Source organism: Nerophis lumbriciformis, linkage group LG21 (genome assembly GCF_033978685.3).
Source record: "Nerophis lumbriciformis linkage group LG21, RoL_Nlum_v2.1, whole genome shotgun sequence".
NCBI classification, from domain to species: Eukaryota; Metazoa; Chordata; class Actinopteri; order Syngnathiformes; family Syngnathidae; genus Nerophis; species Nerophis lumbriciformis.
This window is the reverse complement of record NC_084568.2, coordinates 9,547,404-9,569,074: the sequence shown is the minus strand read 5'-3', so window position 1 is coordinate 9,569,074 and position 21,671 is coordinate 9,547,404. Positions and strand designations below refer to the sequence as shown.

Sequence of the window (21,671 nt, the reverse complement as noted above, 5' to 3'; positions counted from 1 at the left end):
AGGTATGTCACATCATCCATAGAAGGCACCCATGTAGGTGTCACAAAGAAGGGTTAGGGGCTGCTCGGGACACATCATGTCTCGCCTTAATACATATATACATACTGTACATATATGTATACATATTAATATTCAATACTTGTATGTATATATATATATATATATATCTACTAATTAACAATGAACTGTTATACTTATAGTCGTTATTGCTTGCTTTGCATATTTGTCTGCTAGTTCATTTTCCATCACTACTACATGAGCTGGAACCCAAACAGATTTGACAAATGTTCCCAGGTTATGAATTCCTAACAGCATTTCTGAAATCTCATAAATCAAGTCATTTCTTTCACTCGTGTTGCCTGATTTCATCATTTCAACAGCAGCAAGTGCATACTTGCCAACCTTGAGACCTCCGATTTCGAGAGGTGGGGGTGTGGGGGGCGTGGTCGGGGTGGGGCGGGGGCGTGGTCGGCGGCATGGCTAAGAGGGGAGGAGTATATTTACAGCTAGAATTCACTAAGTCAAGTATTTTTATATATATATATATATATGGAGGAGTTCAAGTACCTCGGAGTCTTGTTCACGAGTGAGGGAAGAGTGGATCGTGAGATTGACAGGCGGATCGGTGCGGCGTCTTCAGTAATGCGGACGCTGTATCGATCCGTTGTGGTGAAGAAGGAGCTGAGCCGGAAGGCAAAGCTCTCAATTTACCGGTCGATCTACGTTCCCATCCTCACCTATGGTCATGAGCTTTGGGTTATGACCGAAAGGACAAGATCACGGGTACAAGCGGCCGAAATGAGTTTCCTCCGCCGGGTGGCGGGGCTCTCTCCCTTAGAGATAGGGTGAGAAGCTCTGCCATCCGGGAGGAGCTCAAAGTAAAGCCGCTGCTCCTCCACATCGAGAGGAGCCAGATGAGGTGGTTCGGGCATCTGGTCAGGATGCCACCCGAACGCCTCCCTAGGGAGGTGTTTAGGGCACGTCCGACCGGTAGGAGGCCGCGGGGAAGACCCAGGACACGTTGGGAAGACTATGTCTCCCGGCTGGCCTGGGAACGCCTCGGGGTCCCAAAGGAAGAGCTGGACGAAGTGGCTGGGGAGAGGGAAGTCTGGGCTTCCCTGCTTAGGCTGCTGCCCCCGCGACCCGACCTCGGATAAGCGGAAGAAGATGGATGGATGGATGGATATATATATATATATATATATATATATATATATATATATATATATATATATATATATATATATATATATAGCTAGAATTCACCAAGTCAAGTATTTCTTATATATATATATATATATATATATATATATATATATATATATATATATATATATATATATATATATATATATATATATATATATATATATAAGAAATACTTGACTTTCAGTGAATTCTAGCTATATATATATATTTATTTTATTATATATATATATATATATATATATATATATATATATATATATATATATATATATATATATATATATATATATATATATGTACATATATATATATATATATATATATATATATATGTATATATGTATATAGTGGTTCGAGGATTTGGCAAAATTGCAAACAGCTAAAATGATGTACAAAGCAAACTATAACCTGCTACTAAAGAATGTACAACAATTCTTCTCAACTAAAGAGGAGAAATAAAACCTTAGAGGAAAATCTAATCAAAAACATTTGCATGCACGTACAACACTTAGAACAGTGGTTCTTAACCTTGTTGGAGGTACCGAACCCCACCAGTTTCATATGCGCATTCACTGAACCCTTCTTTAGTGAAAAATAAAATTATGGTTTTTTTTTCAAATTCAAGACAAAGTTGTATGTTTTTGGTACACTTTAGTATGGGGAACATATTCTGAGTAACAAAGACTTAATTTAGAGTTTTTTTGGACACTAGGGAAACATATTCTAAGTAACAAAGACTTAATTTAGATTTATTTGGTTAGGGTTAGAGGGTTAGGGTTATAATAAGGCCATGCCGAATAAGGCCATAATAAGTACTTAATAATGACTAGTTAAGAGCCAATATGTTACTAATTTGTATGTTAATAAGCAACTAATTAATGGTAAATATGTTCCCCATACTAAAATGTTAACATGTTTTTTTTACTGTTTCACAAAATGAACCGTACATGAACATCACCTTGTTCAAACAACAAAACCAACACAGTGCATAAACTCACAACAAATTACACACCTGCAAATCAGTCTGACTTCTGCTGTTGCCGTATCCGCAATACGCCGCTAGGGAGAAGTTTTTATTTTCACGATGAGTCGGATGCGTCTTGACCTTCGCCGAACCCCTGAGCCCGACTCATCGAACCCCTAGGGTTCCATCAAACCCAGATTAAGAATCACTGACCTAGAACCTTTAGCATATCAGTATGTGGAATTAAATGATGGAATGGATTAAGTAAAGAAGTTAAATATTGTACTGATATGATCCAGTTTAAGAGGTTGTTCAAATTAATAGTGCTTACAAAGTACAAAGAAGAAGAATTATGACAATTACTTTCAACCTTATTGAAAATAAGATATTCTTCATCTCAGTATATTAATAATGACTGAATTAATTAATTACATATTACAAAACTGTTGTAACAGTCCGCTCCCTGTATGATCAGTGCCAGAGCTTGGTCCGCATTGCCGGTAGTAAGTCGGACACGTTTCCAGTGAGGGTTGGACTCCGCCAAGGCTGCCCTTTGTCACCGATTCTGTTCATAACTTTGATGGACAGAATTTCTAGGCGCAGTCATGGCGTTGAGGGGATCTTGTTTGGTGGCTGCAGGATTAGGTCTCTGCTTTTTGCAGATGATGTGGTCCTGATGGCTTCATCTGTCCAGGATCTTCAGCTCTCACTGGATCGGTTCGCAGCTGAGTGTGAAGCGACTGGGATGAGAATCAGCACCTCCAAGTCCGAGTCCATGGTTCTCGCCCGGAAAAGGGTGGAGTGCCATCTCCGGGTTGGGGAGGAGATCTTGCCCCAAGTGGAGGAGTTCAAGTACCTCGGAGTCTTGTTCACGAGTGAGGGAAGAGTGGATCGTGAGATCGACAGGCGGATCGGTGCGGCGTCTTCAGTAATGCGGACGCTGTATCGATCCGTTGTGGTGAAGAAGGAGCTGAGCCGGAAGGCAAAGCTCTCAATTTACCGGTCGATCTACGTTCCCATCCTCACCTATGGTCATGAGCTTTGGGTCATGACCGAAAGGACAAGATCACGGGTACAAGCGGCCGAAATGAGTTTCCTCCGCCGGGTGGCGGGGCTCTCCCTTAGAGATAGGGTGAGAAGCTCTGTCATTCGGGGGGAGCTCAAAGTAAAGCCGCTGCTCCTCCACATCGAGAGGAGCCAGATGAGGTGGTTCGGGCATCTGGTCAGGATGCCACCCGAACGCCTCCCTAGGGAGGTGTTTAGGGCACGTCCAACCGGTAGGAGGCCGCGGGGAAGACCCAGGACACGTTGGGAAGACTATGTCTCCCGGCTGGCCTGGGAACGCCTCGGGGTCCCACAGGAAGAGCTGGACGAAGTGGCTGGGGAGAGGGAAGTCTGGGCTTCCCTGCTTAGGCTGCTGCCCCCGCGACCCGACCTCGGATAAGCGGAAGAAGATGGATGGATGGATGGATGGATGGAAAACTGTTGTATTTACTGTACTAATTCACAGATGTCATTCTATTATAAAAAGATCAGTAAATGATGTATATATTTGTAAACGCTCTGATGTGGGAAATGAGTAGGAATAAGCTTGGCTTCTTCCTACTCCTTTTCGGACATGATGTAAAGTGAATGATATGAAATAGTGTGATGCATTATGCTGTAAGTGTGTTTATGTTCGAAATAAACTAAAGAAAGAAAGAAAGACAAATATTTTCAGCCGCAGTTTAAAAAAAAAAAATTCTTATTCACTTCCGTTGTCAACGCACTTTACTTCCGTTGTCGCCATCTTCTCCCATACAGGGAGCCGACCCGTACAGGGGGACGTCTCCAAAGTCCGCGGCCGCAGCGAGACCCTTCTCAGCAGACTAGTAGAGCATTTTAGGCGTATTGCTGCCCTCCACAGGTTCTTAACGGGATTTCCTCGTTTTGTCCTATGGCCCACACTACATTCTACAGTACAGTAGGTGGCGCTCTTAACCTTTACTAACAATTAGTAGAAGAAGAAGAAGACAAATCGCTGTTTTGCTCATTTTATCCCGCGAGATCCGAACAAAACAGAACGAGGGCGTACACAAATATGTAGTTGAATACATTAAACCTCGTTGATTAATGTTTATATTCGGATACATTAGTGCGTGCGCCCGTTTAAGCTCATCGTACTGGCTTAACTCGCTAGTTAGCTTAGCTTGTTAGCTGCTAACAAGTGTGATTGTGTGAAAATGTGCGAAAGAACGATAGCAGAGTACGAGGAGGAACTTAATTGTCCAACAGGAGAGGAGAAGGAGCGACAACATCAACTACTGGACGCTGTTTTCGTGAAACATCAAGTTGTGTTACACAGAACAGGTTTGTTTATTTCTTACTCTCACACGTTTACTAACTTTGTATTTGATTATTAACAATATTCTTAAAAATGTCGTCTGCAGGAAAGTGAATTGTCTTGTGAGGATGACCCACTGCTTTGTTTGGATACAATCTCACCAAGTAAATGTTTCTCATTTCTAGTCAAAATATTTAAACAAACTTAATTAAAGTCACAATCCCCTGAATAGTCATTTATCAGCAGAGGTGGGTAGAGTAGCCAGAAATTGTACTCAAGTAAGACTACTGTTACTTTAGAGATTTATTACGGTACTCAAGTAAAAGTAAGGAGTAGTCACCCAAATATTTACTTGAGTAAAAGTAAAAAGTATGTTGTGAAAAAACTACTCAAGTACTGAGTAACTGATGAGTAACATACACACTCATATCATATCATCCATCCATCCATTTTCTACCGCTTATTCCCATTGGGGTCGCGGGGGGCGCTGGAGCCTATCTCAGCTACAATCGGGCGGAAGGCGGGGTACACCCTGGACAAGTCGCCACCTCATCGCAGGGCCAACACAGATAGACAGACAACATTCACACTCACATTCACACATTAGGGCCAATTTAGTGTTGCCAATCAACTTATCCCCAGGTGCATGTCTTTGGAGGTGGGAGGAAGCCGGAGTACCCGGAGGGAACCCACGCAGTCACGGGGAGAACATGCAAACTCCACACAGCATATCATATATCATATCATATCATATATATATATATATATATATATATATATATATATATATATATATATATATATATATATATATATATATATACATTGATATATACAGTATATAATTTATATTTATTTATTTTGCTGTTTTTGTTTACATGTTAAAGGTGTTTTAATGAATATACAAGCATGTTTAACATATAGATTCCTTTCTTTCATGAAGACAAGAATATAAGTTGGTGTATTACCTGATTCTGATGACTTGCATTGATTGGAATCAGACAGTAGTGATGATAACGTCCACGTTTTCAAATGGAGGAGAAGAAAAGTTCCTCCTTTCTGTCTAATACCACATGAAAGTGCTGGGTTTTTGGCATCTTATTTGTCCAGCTTCCATATTTGTTTTTATACACTTTACAATAAATATATTGGCGGCAAACTCCGTAGCTTGCTAGCTTGTTTGCGCTGGCTTTCGGAGACTCTTGTTTTGAAAGCGCAGGCGCGATGGAGCGGCACTTTTATTGTGAAGACAGGAACGTCCTCATGTGTGGTCAGTCTTTAGGCTTTTGACGGGATGTACGGTTGAAATAAAAAAGTATCTTTTTTCCTTCACACTTTTGATTGATTGAAACTTTTATTAGTAGATTGCACAGTACAGTACATATTCTGTACAATTGACCACTAAATGGTAACACCCCAAAAAGTTTTTCAACTTGTTTAAGTCAGGTCATGTGACCACCCGGCTCTGTTTGATTGGTCCAACGTCACCAGTGACTGCATCTGATTGGTGGAACGAAGTGAAACGTCACCAGTAAGGCAGGCACTTTGAAGGTCTGTCTGACAGACCAAAACAAACAAAGCGTGCATTAACAGATCGATAAAAATTAGTAGCGAGCTGAATGTAGATAAAAGTAGCGGAGTAAAAGTAGCGTTCCTTCTCTATAAATATACTTAAGTAAAAGTAAAAGTATGTTGCATTAAAACTACTCTTAGAAGTACAATTTATCCCAAAAGTTACTCAAGTAGATGTAACGGAGTAAATGTAGCGCGTTACTACCCACCTCTGCCTCCGGGTACTCCGGCTTCCTCCCACCTCCAAAGACATGCACCTGGGGATAGGTTGATTGGCAACACTAAATTGGCACTAGTGTGTGAATGTGAGTGTGAATGTTGTCTGTCTATCTGTGTTGGCCCTGCGATGAGGTGGCGACTTGTCCAGGGTGTATCCCGCCTTCCGCCCGATTGTAGCTGAGATAGGCTCCAGCGACCCCAAAAGGGAATAAGCGGTAGAAAATGGGTGGATGGATGGATGGATGATAACTTGTTTTTAAGGCAATGTTTCCTCTGATGAAAAAAAACTACTTTTGAGCGTCACAAATTTGTTATCAGACACAAAACCTCACAATACTACAAAGTATAGCTTAATTATTGTGTTGAAATCTGGGGTAACAATTACAAAACAAACATCAACTCTATATTCTTACTTCAAAAGAAAGCGATTAGAATTGTAAATTATGCAGATTATCATGACCATACCAATGCTCTGTTTGTTAAATTAAAAACATGAAAACTGCATGATCTTGTTGACCTCAACACTGCTATTGTGACGTACAAAGCTCATAACCACATGCTGCCTCGGTGTCTACAGGAGAGGTTCAAACCCAGAGAGAATCCCTATGACCTCAGAGGTTCAGCTGTCTTCCAGAAAGCTAAGATAAGAACAAGCTTAAAAAGTAGATGTGTTTCTGTCAGGGGGGTTCAACTGTGGAACAGCTTGGATGATCCTTTAAAATGTTCCAGTTCCATTCACACATTTAAAAAACACTTTAAGACCAATGTCTTGAAAAAATATATCACTCTTGAATCAACACAGTTAATACTATGATCAATGTTAATTAAAATACTAAATATGGGATATAAATAATAATGGAAGTATAATTGTTTGTATATAGTATATGAATTGGTACAAAGGTTTAACACGCGTACACGGATATTTCACATGCCTTTATTGTGTATATAATTGAACAGTGTTCATATTGTGTATAATGTGTATTTATAATATGTTGTACAAAAGACATTTCATAATTTTCGGAAGTTCATCTTGTACTTGACATTATTTATAGGGTTAGGCGCTATAAGTGTTCAACTTCAGCCTAAACCCTTTCGGTCTGCAACATTTTCATTTTCAATCTATGAATGTACAACTGTTTGTTTATTTTGTTGACCATTGACCGAAGAATAATAAACTAAACTAAAAATAAGTTGCATTTGTTTATTTCCCTTTTAAACAAATTTTACCCAGACAGTTTTCACTTACTCCATTGGCAGATTTCTTTTTCCTTGTAATGAGCAAAACAAAAATTGTCTGGGTGAAATTTCTTGAAATAAGAAATTAGCCATTAAAAATTATTCTTAGCTACACTTAGTGGTATTGTGAAGTTTTGTGTCTTATAACAAACTTGCCATGCTCAAAAGTAGTATTGTTCCTCAGAAGATCTATTGCCTAAAAACAACACTGAAAACTTACTATTTAGAGCAGTGGTTCTCAACCTTTTTTCAGTGATGTACCCCCTTTGAAAATGTTTTTAATTCAAGTACCCCCTAATCAGAGCAAAGCATTTTTGGTTGAAAAAAGAGATAAAGAAGTAAAATACAGCACTATGTCATCAGTTTCTGATTTATTAAAGGGGAACATTATCACCAGACCTATGTAAGCGTCAATATATACCTTGATGTTGCAGAAAAAAGACCATATATTTTTTTTAACCGATTTTCGAACTCTAAATGGGTGAATTTTGGCGAATTAAACGCCTTTCTAATATTCGCTCTCGGAGCGATGACGTCACAACGTGACATCACATCGGGAAGCAATCCGCCATTTTCCCAAACACCGAGTCAAATCAGCTCTGTTATTTTCCGTTTTTTCGACTGTTTTCCGTACCTTGGAGACATCATGCCTCGTCGGTGTGTTGTCGGAGGGTGTAACAACACGAACAGGGACGGATTCAAGTTGCACCAGTGGCCCAAAGATGCGAAAGTGGCAAGAAATTGGATGTTTGTTCCGCACACTTTACCGACGAAAGCTATGCTACGACAGAGATGGCAAGAATGTGTGGATATCCTGCGACACTCAAAGCAGATGCATTTCCAACGATAAAGTCAAAGAAATCTGCCGCCAGACCCCCATTGAATCTGCCGGAGTGTGTGAGCAATTCAGGGACAAAGGACCTCGGTAGCACGGCAAGCAATGGCGGCAGTTTGTTCCCGCAGACGAGCGAGCTAAACCCCCTAAATGTCTTGGCTCACACCGTCCCTTATGCCACCGAAGATGATCAAGAGAAGAATATCGACCCTAGCTTCCCTGGCCTGCTGACATCAACTCCAAAACTGGACAGATCAGCTTTCAGGAAAAGAGCGCGGATGAGGGTATGTCTACAGAATATATTAATTGATGAAAATTGGGCTGTCTGCACTCTCAAAGTGCATGTTGTTGCCAAATGTATTTCATATGCTGTAAACCTAGTTCATAGTTGTTAGTTTCCTTTAATGCCAAACAAACACATACCAATCGTTGGTTAGAAGGCGATCGCCGAATTCGTCCTCGCTTTCTCCCGTGTCGCTGGCTGTCGTTTTCGTCGGTTTCGCTTGCATACGGTTCAAACCGATATGGCTCAATAGCTTCAGTTTCTTCTTCAATTTCGTTTTCGCTACCTGCCTCCACACTACAACCATCCGTTTCAATACATTCGTAATCTGTTGAATCGCTTAAGCCGCTGAAATCCGAGTCTGAATCCGAGCTAATGTCGCTATATCTTGCTGTTCTTTCCGCCATGTTTGTTTGTATTCACTATGTGACGTCACAGGAAAATGGACGGGTGTTTATAACGATGGTTAAAATCAGGCACTTTGAAGCTTTTTTTAGGGATATTGCGTGATGGGTAAAATTTTGAAAAAAACTTCGAAAATATAATAAGCCACTGGGAACTGATTTTTAATGGTTTTAACCATTCTGAAATTGTGATAATGTTCCCCTTTAAATTGTATAACAGTGCAAAATATTGCTAATTTGTAGTGGTCTTTCTTGAACAATTTGGAAAAAAAGATATAAAAACAACTAAAAACTTGTTGAAAAATAAACAAGTGATTCAATAATAAATAAAGATTTCTACACATAGAAGTAATCATCAACTTAAAGTGCCCTCTTTGGGGATTGTAATAGAGATCCATCTGGATTCATGAACTTAATTCTAAACATTTCTTCACAAAAAAAGAAATCTTTAACATCAATATTTATGAAACATGTCCACAAAAAATCTAGCTGTCAACACTGAATATTGCATTGTTGCATTGTAATGAATGGAATAGCCTACTTGATTTGATGTTCAGTTTATGAACTTACATTCATATTTTGTTGAAGTATTATTCAATAAATATATTTATAAAGGATTTATGAATTGTTGCTATTTTTAGAATATTTAAAAAAAAATCTCACGTACCCCTGGGCATACCTTCAAGTACCCCCAGGGGTACACGTACCTCCATTTGAGAACCACTGATTTAGAGGATTGTGACTTGAATTAAGTTTGTTTAGATATTTTGTATAAACTCTAGAAATAAATGATTGGTGAAATTGTGAATTTTTCCCGTGTATTGTTCATGAAAATGAGACACACAATATTTATGAGGTTGGTGTTCCTCTCAGTTTGTAACAATGTGTATCACTGTGTTTAAACAAAACATTGTAATCAATATAATTCATAGTTTCATGGCTAATTTCACTTTCTGGTTCTGACCTACATGCATCAATAAGTGAAAGTAAACATTTATTGTCAATCATATTTAAATAACTAAACTAGTCAACAGTTGATTTATGAAAAGAACATAAAGATGACTGACTTTCCTTCAGCGTGTCGTAGATGGTCTCCAAATGAATGTGGGAGCTCAGCTCTAAATGGAGATACTTAATAAAAACACTTCATAGTAAAACATGTTTTGTAAGAGTTCCTTTTGGCCTAGCCAACAAAATTACACGAAAATGGGGGGAAAGTATTTTATGGTGACAAAAATATAGTATGATTTGAAGTAGTCTTGTATTGTTTTGTATTTATTTCCGAGGACAGGGGTGTCAAACTCATTTTAGATCGGAGACCATATGGAGAAAAATCTACTCCCAAGTGGGCCGGACTGGTAAAATCACGGCACGATAAATTAAAAATAAAGATAAATTCAGATTATTTTCTTTGTTTACAAATAGAACAAGCACATTCTGAAAATGTACAAATCATAATGTTGTTGTTGTTTTTTTACACTTACATGTTGCGGTTAATAGTATTCTATCTTTATTTGTCGTTATTTATACTTTCTGAATAAATTATGTGATAATGTTCTTCAGTCAACTCATTGGTGTTAATTTTCAATCTGTCAAGATATAAAAATTATATCAAAATCAAATTACAGGATGTTATTTATGTAGTTTGATCATTTTCCTCGACTGGTGCACTAACATCATGTAGTTATTTTTATTTTTTTTACATATGTAGCATCATCTACAAAGATGCAAATAATTGCTATTGCGACATCCATTGGACACATTTAAAACAGCAGTTTCTTTCATTAAAACATTTCAGGTAAATTTTTATACAAGTAGTCTTGTATTGTTTTGTATTTATTTCCGAGGACAGGGGTGTCAAACTCATTTTAGATCGGAGACCATATGGAGAAAAATCTACTCCCAAGTGGGCCGGACTGGTAAAATCACGGCACGATAAATTAAAAATAAAGATAAATTCAGATTATTTTCTTTGTTTACAAATAGAACAAGCACATTCTGAAAATGTATAAATCATAATGTTGTTGGGTTTTTTTTACACTTACATGTTGCGGTTAATAGTATTCTATCTTTATTTGTCGTTATTTATACTTTCTGAATAAATTATGTGATAATGTTCATCAGTCAACTCATTGGTGTTAATTTTCAATCTGTCAAGATATAAAAATTATATCAAAATCAAATTACAGGATGTTATTTATGTAGTTTGATCATTTTCCTCGACTGGTGCACTAACATCATGTAGTTATTTTTTTTTTTACATATCCAATCCAATCCAATCCACTTTATTTATACAGCACATTTAAACAACAAAATGTTTCCAAAGTGCTGCACAACAATATTAAACACAATTAAAAACAATATAAAATAAATGTGATTAAAAACAATTTCAAAGGGTAAAACCAATTAAAACAGTAAGTAGAAAGCAAAAAGCAAAATTTTAAAAACACAGAGGACAACAGAGGACCACACAACTCACGTAGTGTTAAAAGCCAGAGAATAAAAGTGGGTCTTAAGACGAGACTTAAAACACTCCACTGTGGGAGCAGTTCGAACATGGAGGGGCAGAGTGTTCCAGAGCTTAGGGCCGACCACAGAGAAGGCCCTGTCTCCCCTGGTTTTAAATCTGGTCTTGGACACCACGAGCTGGAGCTGGCTCTCGGACCTCAGAGCGCGCGCAGGATTGTAAGTTTGGATGAGGTCCGAGATATACTGAGGTGCCAGTCCATGTAAAGCTTTAAAAACAAACAGCAAGGTTTTAAAATCAATTGTAAAATGAACAGGGAGCCAGTGCAAACTCTCAAGGATTGGGGTTATATGCTGACGTCTCCTGGCCCCTGTTAAAAGTCGTGCTGCCGCATTCTGGGCTAACTGCAACCGGGAGAGAGCTTTTTGGCTAATGCCAGCATAAAGTGCATTGCAGTAGTCCAGGCGACTTGAAATAAAAGCATGCACGACTTGTTCAAAAAGGTTAAAAGATAAAAACGGTTTTACCTTTGCTAAAAGACGAAGATGATAAAAACACGATTTTAAAACGCCATTGACTTGTTTGTCAAGTTTAAAATCGCTGTCTATAGTGACGCCAAGGCTGGTGACTTTGGGACGCACATAATTTTACAATGGTCCCAAGTCAGTGAGGGCCGGACCAAACACTAAAATTTCCGTTTTTCCCTCATTCATCATTAAAAAATTCTGGGCTAACCAAGCCTTGACGTCGCATAGACAGTTGAGAAGGAGTGTCAGGGGGCCGTGGCCTTTTGAAATAGGCATATAAATTTGGCAGTCGTCTGCATAAAAGTGATAAGACACTCCATGCCTCTTAAAAATCTCTCCAAGAGGGAGGAGATATAGAGCGAACAGGATGGGGCCTAGAATAGATCCCTGGGGGACACCACAGTAAAGCGGAGCAGAAGAAGAAGTGGCGTCCCCCAGCCTGACAGAGAAGGACCTTTCTGACAGGTAGGATCTAAACCACTCTAATGCAGTCACCCTGACACCCACACAGTCTCTCAGGCGATCTAAAAGAATTGTGTGGTCGACTGTGTCAAAGGCAGCTGTAAGATCTAAAAGCACTAAAATGGCAGAGCTGCCAGAATCAGATATTAAAAGCAAATCATTAAAAACCTTTAAAAGTGCAGATTCAGTACTGTGCAAAGCTTTGTATCCAGACTGAAATGGATCTAAAGTGCTATTTTCATCTAAAAAAGGCTGTAGTTGCGCCAAAACACATTTCTCCAAAATTTTTGACACAAAAGGTAATTTAGAAATGGGCCGATAATTTGACAATTTGATATGTAGCATCATCTACAAAGATGCAAATAATTGCTATTGTGACATCCATTGGACACATTTAAAACAGCAGTTTCTTTCATTAAAACATTTCAGGTACATTTTTATACTTAGCACACTCATCCCGCGGGCCGGATAAAACCTGTTCGCGGGCCCGATCCGGCCCTCGGGCCGTACATTTGACACCCCTGTCCTAGATACTAAAGGTATGGTTAGGACAATGCCATTACAAGATTATGGTTAATTTTAGGAGTAAGGTTTAGATGTAATAAGCTGAAGTATGTACAGGAAAAAAATGGTTACTCACTTTGCACAGTAGATTTATAAAGTTTTTTCAGGAATGTTTCGAACAGTTTTGGCTTGTTTTTCTGAAGATTTTAATTTTTTACTCACTTGACCATACTCACTGTACCGCTTTCAAAGAGATTTTAGTGGCTTGTTTTCATTGGTTGTTAAGCAAAACACACTTTTAACACAGCACACAGCAGAACGCAAATACTCTCATTGTGTTAACAGTGTCAGTCACAAGCTATTTCTATTATTTCCTAATCTTATTTACTTATTTACCCAACAGATGTTCAGCAGCCTCCCCACATTAAAAGGGAAGAGAAGGAAGTGTGCCTCAGTCAGGAGGAAGAGGCTGATCTCACTGTTGTTTCTTTGAAGACTGAAGACCATGAAGACAAACCACCTCAGTCCTCACAGCTTCATCACAGTCCAAGTAAGCACCTTGCTCACAGTTTCATTCTTCAAACAGAAATATAACAAGACCATACCTGCCAACTACTCCGGTTTTCCCGTAATTAGTACGGTTTTCATCAACCTATTCCGGGTTACGGTTGCAGTGATAAAAAATACGTTTTTTCATTAATTAAAAAAAAATTTTTTTTTTAAAGTTGTATTCACGAAATTGCGTAACAACAATGACATTCGACCTGCTTCCCGTAACTTCCTATCGAGCCATTCCGCGAGGCTATTTATAGCACCGCTGCCAAGCACGAGGCACCTGTTGTCATTGTTTCCAAACGAGCGAACGATCATGGAATCAGCCGGAGAAAAATCGAATACGAGTCTTAAACCGAAAAGAAAACTGCAGTCATTCCGTGAAGAATATTCAAAAGCCTATCCGGGAATAATTATCTGTTCCAAAAAGGGTGAAAACTACGCGAATTGCACCTTGTGCAGACAAGATTTTTCGATCGGACACGGAGGAATTAGCGATGTAAAAGACCACGTTGGGACAAAAAAACACAAGTCTAATGCCGTTGCTAGCGATACAGGTGGAAAACTTTCAACGTTTTTCGGATTTTAGCCACAAAAAGGTAATGACACCAATGTTATCTATTGGAATTGTTTAGTACTGTTATACTGTTAAAAGTGTTTATACTATTTATGCTTTCAAGTCCAAGTTGAAGAAATCTTGTTAAATGTTGACAGCATAACTACCAAAATACAGAAGTATGTCCTTAATATTTTTGCAGTGCTATTTCTGTTGAAAAGTTAAAATGATTACATTAGAGATGTGATGTGCCACTTTTCAAGTGTCTGATGGCTTAAATTAATTTTCATTAATTTTTCATATTTTGAATTATTTTGAAAGGCTTACAAAAAAACTACATTTGAATTGTAATTCCATGCTATTGACAGGACTATTAATTTTAATGAAGTTAGCTTACCATGTTTACAGTATGATAATTGTGATAGAAATGTGAATTTTAGGCACAGAATATTTTTTACAATTGAACAAGGCAGTAGATTATACAAGCTTGGACAGAATTGTTTAGTACTGTATTTGTTTACTGTAAAAAGTGTTTATACTGTTTATACTTTCAATTAACAAATTGAAGTCTTGTGAAAGGTTGACAGGATAACTGGCATTAACTGTCAAAATAATTTCAAACTATTGAAGTTAGCTTACAGAATAAACATGTCAATCAACCCATATGATTTTTGCTGTAATATTTTTGTTTTGAAAAGTCACTGTGACTGATAGAAAAGTGATGGTTTTAGCAACATTTTAACCTGTCTGAATGCTAATAATCATTTTGCGTCGGGGGGCGAAGCCTGAACCCCCCACCAGGACTTTGTCCTGGACCTACCGGGGCCTGCGGCCCCTGGACCCTGGCTACTAGGTTTTTCTGATTTCAAAAGTTGGCAGGTATGCAAGACCATCCCCAGCTAACTGATGTCACCATTTGTGGTTCAACAGAACATATATATTTGTAAAGTGTCTATATTATTCAGAATTACTAATTATATAGACTAAAGACTAAATAAATGATTCCCGAGTGCCGTCACCGCTGCTGCTCACTGCTCCCCTCACCTCCCAGGGTGTGGAACAAGGGGATGGGTCAAATGCAGAGAGTAATTTCACAACACCTAGTGGGCGTGTGACTATCAGTGGTACTTTAACTTTTTAACTTTAAAAATCCCTCGTCGGTCTGAGGAATTTTTTTTGGCGTTTCACTCATCGCTATCGACGGACACGCAAGGAGCGCGTGCACGTGCACAAAAGCAGTCCAAGAGATGCAACAAACCATTTGTTGTTACGATGGAATATACATTCAATAAAAGCTAACTGTAGTTATCCAGATGGCTATCATTAGCTGGCACACAAAGCTAATGCCTTCGCGTGTTACGCACAAGCGTAGTTTCCGTAATAGGGCGGTATATAATGCTTAAACACACAAAAAAGTTAGCGCTCTATAGGTTTTAAACATCCCCTTTTAGTGGGGACCAGACGTGGGAAACTTACTATTACTATTCGATTATGAATTTAAGCCAGGGGCTATGATTTCATTATAAATATATATATTATATTGAATATTGGTAATGTACTGTACATTATTCTTATGTATTCTAAATATCTGTGTGACTGCCCAAGCATTCACATATGTAAGATTCTACACCAAAAAAATCATCTACCGTATTTTTCAGACTATAAGTCGCAGGGTGGGACTTATACTCCGGAGCGATTTATGTGTGAAATTATTAACACATTACCGTAAAATATCAAATAATATTATTTACGTAAGAGACTAGACGTATAAGATTTCATGGGATTTAGAGATTAGGAGTGACAGATTGTTTGGTAAACGTATAGCATGTTCTATATGTTATAGTTATTTGAATGACTCTTACCATAATATGTTACGTTAACATACCAGGCACCTTCTCAGTTGGTTATTTATGCCTCATATAACGTACACTTATTCAGCCTGTTGTTCACTATTCTTTATTTATTTTAAATTGCCTTTCAAATGTCTGTTCTTGGTGTTGGGTTTTATCAAATACATTTCCCCAAAAAATGCGACTTATACTCCAGTGCGACTTATATATGTTTTTTTTCCTTCTTTATTATGCATTTTCGGCTGGTGCGACTTATACCCCGGAGAGACTTATACTCCGAAAAATACGGTATTTATTATTATTTTCGCCGTAAAAGTTTGCCGGTGGCCACAGACCACAGTTTTCGTCCGATCGGAGCCCTTCAAGTATGAAAACGTTCAGCTCGACCAAGAATCGCGAGCCCCCCACTCCCCCCTAAAAACCCAGATTACCCAGAATTCCTGGTTTTCTGGGACATTTTTCCCATTGAAAATGAATGGGCCATTTTTCGAACTTGCACAATTCCCACGCTTCTCACTCGATTCGAACCGTTCCACCATCCACAAACTCCACCCACATTGGACAATCAAACTACCACTTTCCAAGTTCCAAACAATTTCCAGGAATTCTCTATATTCACCTCCCTCTGGAAAGTTTTCACAATCCACATTTTTCAACCAATTCCGACCATTCCACCTTCAAAACATTCATCTGAGTTGGGACAATTTTTTCGTGCAAGTGCAAACTGATTTGAAAAATACCAACACCAACCCATTCACATCTTCTATGACCACTGTCCTAGTATTAATACATTTAAAAATTCCCAGTTTTCCTGAAATTTTCAAGAAATTCCTATCCAAATGAATGGACTTATTTATAGTTCTACAATGCCCAAAATTCTCAACATTTTGCGCCACTTTTTACTTGATTTGGACCTTTCAACTATCCACCCACACTACTCTTCCAGGATTTGGAAGGCAAAACAATGTTCATCTTTCCCAAAACTCCCAGTTTTCCCAGAATTTCCAGGAATTTCTCCCCTTCTACAATAAATGGTCAATATACAAACCTCTGCATATTCCACATTTCTCATCCGATTAGAACTGTTCCAACATCTACACAGTCCACTCACCCAGGACATTCAAGCATTTCATTTCATGCGGTTCGGCGGCTTGCGCACATAGGGCTTTCACACACAATTATTACTGGAATTGCAAATTCTATTTAAATATTAATAATATATATACAAGGCTCCTCCTATGTCTATTGCAACATTTTTATTTCTTTTGGATTTCCTACGCACAGTATAGATGTATACAAAAGCTTGTATAAGTAAGTAAAAATAAGTACAAGTCCCTACTTGGAGAGCAGGCTTCCTTGATTTAACTTTTTGACGCTTCTAAAACCACAGAATGTTCAGACACTTCTGCCCCAGTTGCGATAAACTTGCAGCTCCAAGACTTGTTTCGTCATATCTATGGCTGACAGATGTGTTGTCTCTCCGGACTAAATCTATTTGCTAATTTCCTTTTCTTAGTTTGTTATTCTCTGCTGTAACGTGGTTCATATTAGCCTTCTGTTTACGTGTACAATGCATTTATTATATTATTGTTTCACTACTTCACATTCAAGCTAGCTTGTCCTCTCTTCGTCCCTCCTCTGTGTGTGTCTGCGCTGTGTGTCTCAGAGGGCAGCCAAAAGGCTTTTAGGTTCAAATTTACCACTCAACGACTGACTATTTACCATCTTCATTTTTAAATGCAGCCATTACATCGGAATGTGGTGGACCACTTGAATGCTCAGATCAAAGGGAGTCGTACAGCACCCAGCAGGCTTTGGACTTGATCCTGAACCAAGTGAACCCTTGTGACTCCGATGGAGAAGACATAGCCCTTCAGCTGAGTTCAGACTCTGAAATTTCTTCTGGTAAGATTTCTTTAACATCCTATTTTCATTTGCTGATTAACAGTCAATCAATCAATCAAAGTTTATTTATATAACCCTTAGTCACAAGTGTCTCAAAGGGCTGCAGAAGCCACAACCACATGCTCTGCTCAGATCCCACATCAGGGCAAGAAAAAAACTCAACCCAGTGGGCGTAATGAGAAACCTTGGAGGGGATCGCAGATGTGGGGACCCGGTGCAATAGATGCAGAGTGGATACAGTTAATAATGTGAGAGTCCAGTCCATAGTGGGGCCAACAGGGCAGGCAGTTGTGTTTGAGGAAACAATGAAAACAATCCTGAATCAATACAGAGGAGGCAAACTTGAGATTAAAAAAAAAAAAAAATTTAAATGGTATCTTCAAATATATTTCTAACCTCGGTTGATGTTTTCATTGCTCACATCATTTGGATATTTCATTGCTAATTTCTCAAAAATATAATCATCCTACAGATGAGGAGACTTTACCGCCACCAGAAAAGAGAGGTCGACTGGAGACAAACACTTGGCCAACAGAAAAAGCAAAGGACGGCACAGTGTGGTGTGAAGAACAGGTCGGGAAGCCTCTCCCTCACAACCCAATTGAATCTTTCGCCACAGATGGAGAGCCATCTGCTTTAGTCCGAAAAACGGTGTCGAGTCGCTTACAGAGCTTCCTCTGTTTAGTCACTCCTGACATGCTTCGAACCATTCAGAAGTGTACTGTTCAGCATGGACGCCATACACAGCATGGAAATTGGTTCATGGACCTTCCTGAACTAATGGCGTTTATTGCTGTCCTCATCCTGCGCGGGGTGATCAGACTTCCATCGTTGAAAGACGCATGGTCAGCAAAGCTGGGACACCCACTGATCATCGGCATTATGGCCCGAAACCGCTTCCAAGACATCATGCGACACCTACGCTTCGATGACAAGGACACGCGCAGTGAAAGAGTTGGAACTGACAGGTTTGCTGCAATGTCCGATGTTTGGGGGTCCTTTGTTGCCAACTGCATCACATCCTACACACCAGGCAGGAACATCAACATCGGCGAGCAACTTTTTCAAACTAAGACCCGCTGCTGTTTCCTGCAGTACATTGCAGCGAAACCTGACAAGATCGGCATCAAGTTCTGGGTGGCATGTGACTCGAAATCCAAGTATGTGTGCAATATCATCCCATATCTTGGCAAAGACCCCAGTTGTCCTAGACTGTCAGAAGATGTGGCGATGAGGCTCATGGAGCCATTCATGGACAAAGGAAGAATGGTTACCACAGACAACGTCTTCACATCATTGTCACTTGCGCAACGACTGCTCAGCCGGAAGACAACCCTCCTTGGCACAGTCAACAAGATTCGCCGGGAGCTTCCAGAATCAGCGAAAGAGACTCTGGGCCGCAAGGAATTCAGCACTCGAGTGTTTTCAACTTCTGGTGCCACACTGACGGTTTACGCGCCAAAACGGAGGAAGACCGTCTGCATCCTCAGCAGCATGCACAGAGTGGTGGAGACTCGGCACACCCGGAAAAAAAAGCCAAACACACTCTCCGACTTCAACAGCAGGAAGGGCGGTGTGGAGGTGATGGACCAGATGGTGCGAGAGTACACCGTTCGCTCAGGAACACGGCGATGGCCAGTCGCTGTGTTTTACAACATGATTGACATTGCGGTGCTGAATGCATACGTGCTTTACCAGGCATGTACTGGGGTCAAGGAGAGACGGCTGGACTTCCTGGTGGAGCTAGCAAGCGAGCTTGCTGAGTCGTTTGTGGGAGTCAAAAAGACGAATAAGGGCAATCTTCTTCGGCAACAACCTCCCACGCCTGGCCAAGGGAAAAGGGCAATGTGCCAGGTGAACTGTCGGTGCAAGAGCAATCATGCCACTGTGCGCTGTGTTGATTGCTACAAGTACACATGTGGCAAATGCAGAAAGGCGATGGAGTGGCAGTGCCAAGTCTGTTCAGACCATATTGAAGGTTGAAGCGTTGACACACCCATCAAACACACAAACAAGGACAAGCCACCATCTCGACACGTGAGAATTTTGGAGCCTAAATGCATTGGGTGTTATTCTTTATTACTTGATCAGCATACTGGACAAATGTGTGTCTTTGTATATTTCATTGAAGTCATTTCTGAGTAAAATAAGTCTTGTTGGAATCTTGCGCATCAGCATTAAATCCGAGCAAGAAATTAAAAACAAACTGTGTTGACCTCTTACAAGGAAGGGAGGGGACAATACATTGTCGTTGTCAAATCAAAAGTGGAAGTATCATTACTAGAGATTGATTGATTGATTGATACTTTTATTAGTAGATTGCACAGTACAGTACGTATTCCGTACAATTGACCACTAAATGGTAACACCCGAATAAGTTTTTCAACGTTAATCAATTCATGACAGATGTACAGAAGGGTTTGGATTTTTCCAGGATGTTACATTACAACACACTGAAAAGGTAAAGGCAAAGCAACATCAGTTCCCTCTCTGTAATAGAGAAGTCATTGTCTCATTTACAGAACAATGGTGACAAGCTGTGCTGTTCACACTCGAGTTAGGATATTAGGAACTAATCCAGCCATTTTGCTGCCTTTTGGGAGCTGCGTGTAGAAAAGCCAAATGGCTGCCCTTTGGGAGTTCTCATGTTTGAAAAGAATGCTAGCGAATGGTTCTGCCTTGGTTAGTTGGAACTAAACCTAGAACTAACGTTTAGAGAACATTAGAATTAATGCCGCAATTTAGAAGGTTATGTTAGATGAGGTTACTTTATTACTACCCGAAGGTAAACTTGTTTTGCAGCCAGCAAAGATCAGGACATCCATTTAAACATACAGAGACAGTAACATCTTTGATATGCAATACAAATACCTACCACATAACAAGCATCACACACATTGCCAAGATCACAAAATGGATAAAACATATAAAATCCCAATCAGATAGGATTTGGGACAGGCCAGAATAAAACACCATAATAGAACAATAGATTGCACTATAATAAATATAGGCAAAAATAGGTACTACAGCTTATTTAGTTCTGTGATGGCAGCTGGGACAAAACTACATCTGTACCGCATGGTTTTGCCTCTTGGAATTAACCCTTGTGTAATGTTCATATTGTTGTTACTCAGCCAGCATTTGTGGGTCTGATGGACCCGTTGCATTTTGTGGCTTTTAATGCCTCACAATCAAACACTTTTATGTTAAAATACTGAACAGATGTTTACCTTATCCCAATAAACATCTGTTCAGTATTTTAACATAAAAGTGTTTGTGAGGCATAAAAGCCACAAAATGCAACAGGTCCATCAGACCCACAAATGCTGGCTGAGTAACAACAATATGAACGTTGCATGGAAATTTTATTTGCCAGTTTCTGCATCCCACAGGGATTCTTCTTTTGTGTTTCTGCACCTGCGGTTCCCACACAAGGTTGCAACATTGTTTGTCAACACTGTCTGCTCTCATTTTCTCGCACATTTGACCCTCTGATGTTCTGTGTACCTACACTCTGTCCTCCTCCTGTCTAGGCCTGCTGTGTGAGTGGGGTGGGTGGGTGGGTGGGTGCGTGTGTTACACAGAACATCAATTTCCACACTTCTATTAGCCCAGTCGACCCGAACATCTTATTAATAGAAATGTGAAGGTGGGGTGTATGGTGTGTGGTCATTAAATATGTATTCTGATATATTTTCTTCACAGAAAATGAGCCAAAGTCAGTGAGTCTCAGTTTGAAAAATGAATTAATTGTATAATTTTTCTTTTAATAAAAAATGAAAATGGTAAAATATGCATTTTCT

General features: G+C 39.5%; 1 protein-coding gene across 1 annotated transcript; it reads left to right on the top strand.

Annotated features, from left to right (window-relative positions):
- Positions 1–3,646: 3,646 nt before the first annotated feature.
- LOC133621183 (uncharacterized) lies at positions 3,647–21,049 on the top strand. The gene is made up of 4 exons (XM_061983135.2): positions 3,647–4,522; positions 13,409–13,555; positions 17,707–17,868; positions 18,341–21,049. The coding sequence occupies exons 1-4, from the start codon at positions 4,396–4,398 to the stop codon at positions 19,849–19,851; spliced, it is 1,947 nt and encodes a 648-aa protein (XP_061839119.1). The 5' UTR covers positions 3,647–4,395; the 3' UTR covers positions 19,852–21,049.
- Positions 21,050–21,671: the final 622 nt, after the last annotated feature.

Bases quoted from the DNA above. Each gene is read 5' to 3' on its own strand.
- LOC133621183 (XM_061983135.2), top strand. From the start codon at position 4,396: ATGTGCGAAAGAACGATAGCAGAGTACGAGGAGGAACTTAATTGTCCA. The intron at 4,523-13,408 runs GTTTGTTTATTT...TTTACCCAACAG, and splicing joins AGTTGTGTTACACAGAACAG to ATGTTCAGCAGCCTCCCCAC. The intron at 17,869-18,340 runs GTAAGATTTCTT...ATCATCCTACAG, and splicing joins AGACTCTGAAATTTCTTCTG to ATGAGGAGACTTTACCGCCA.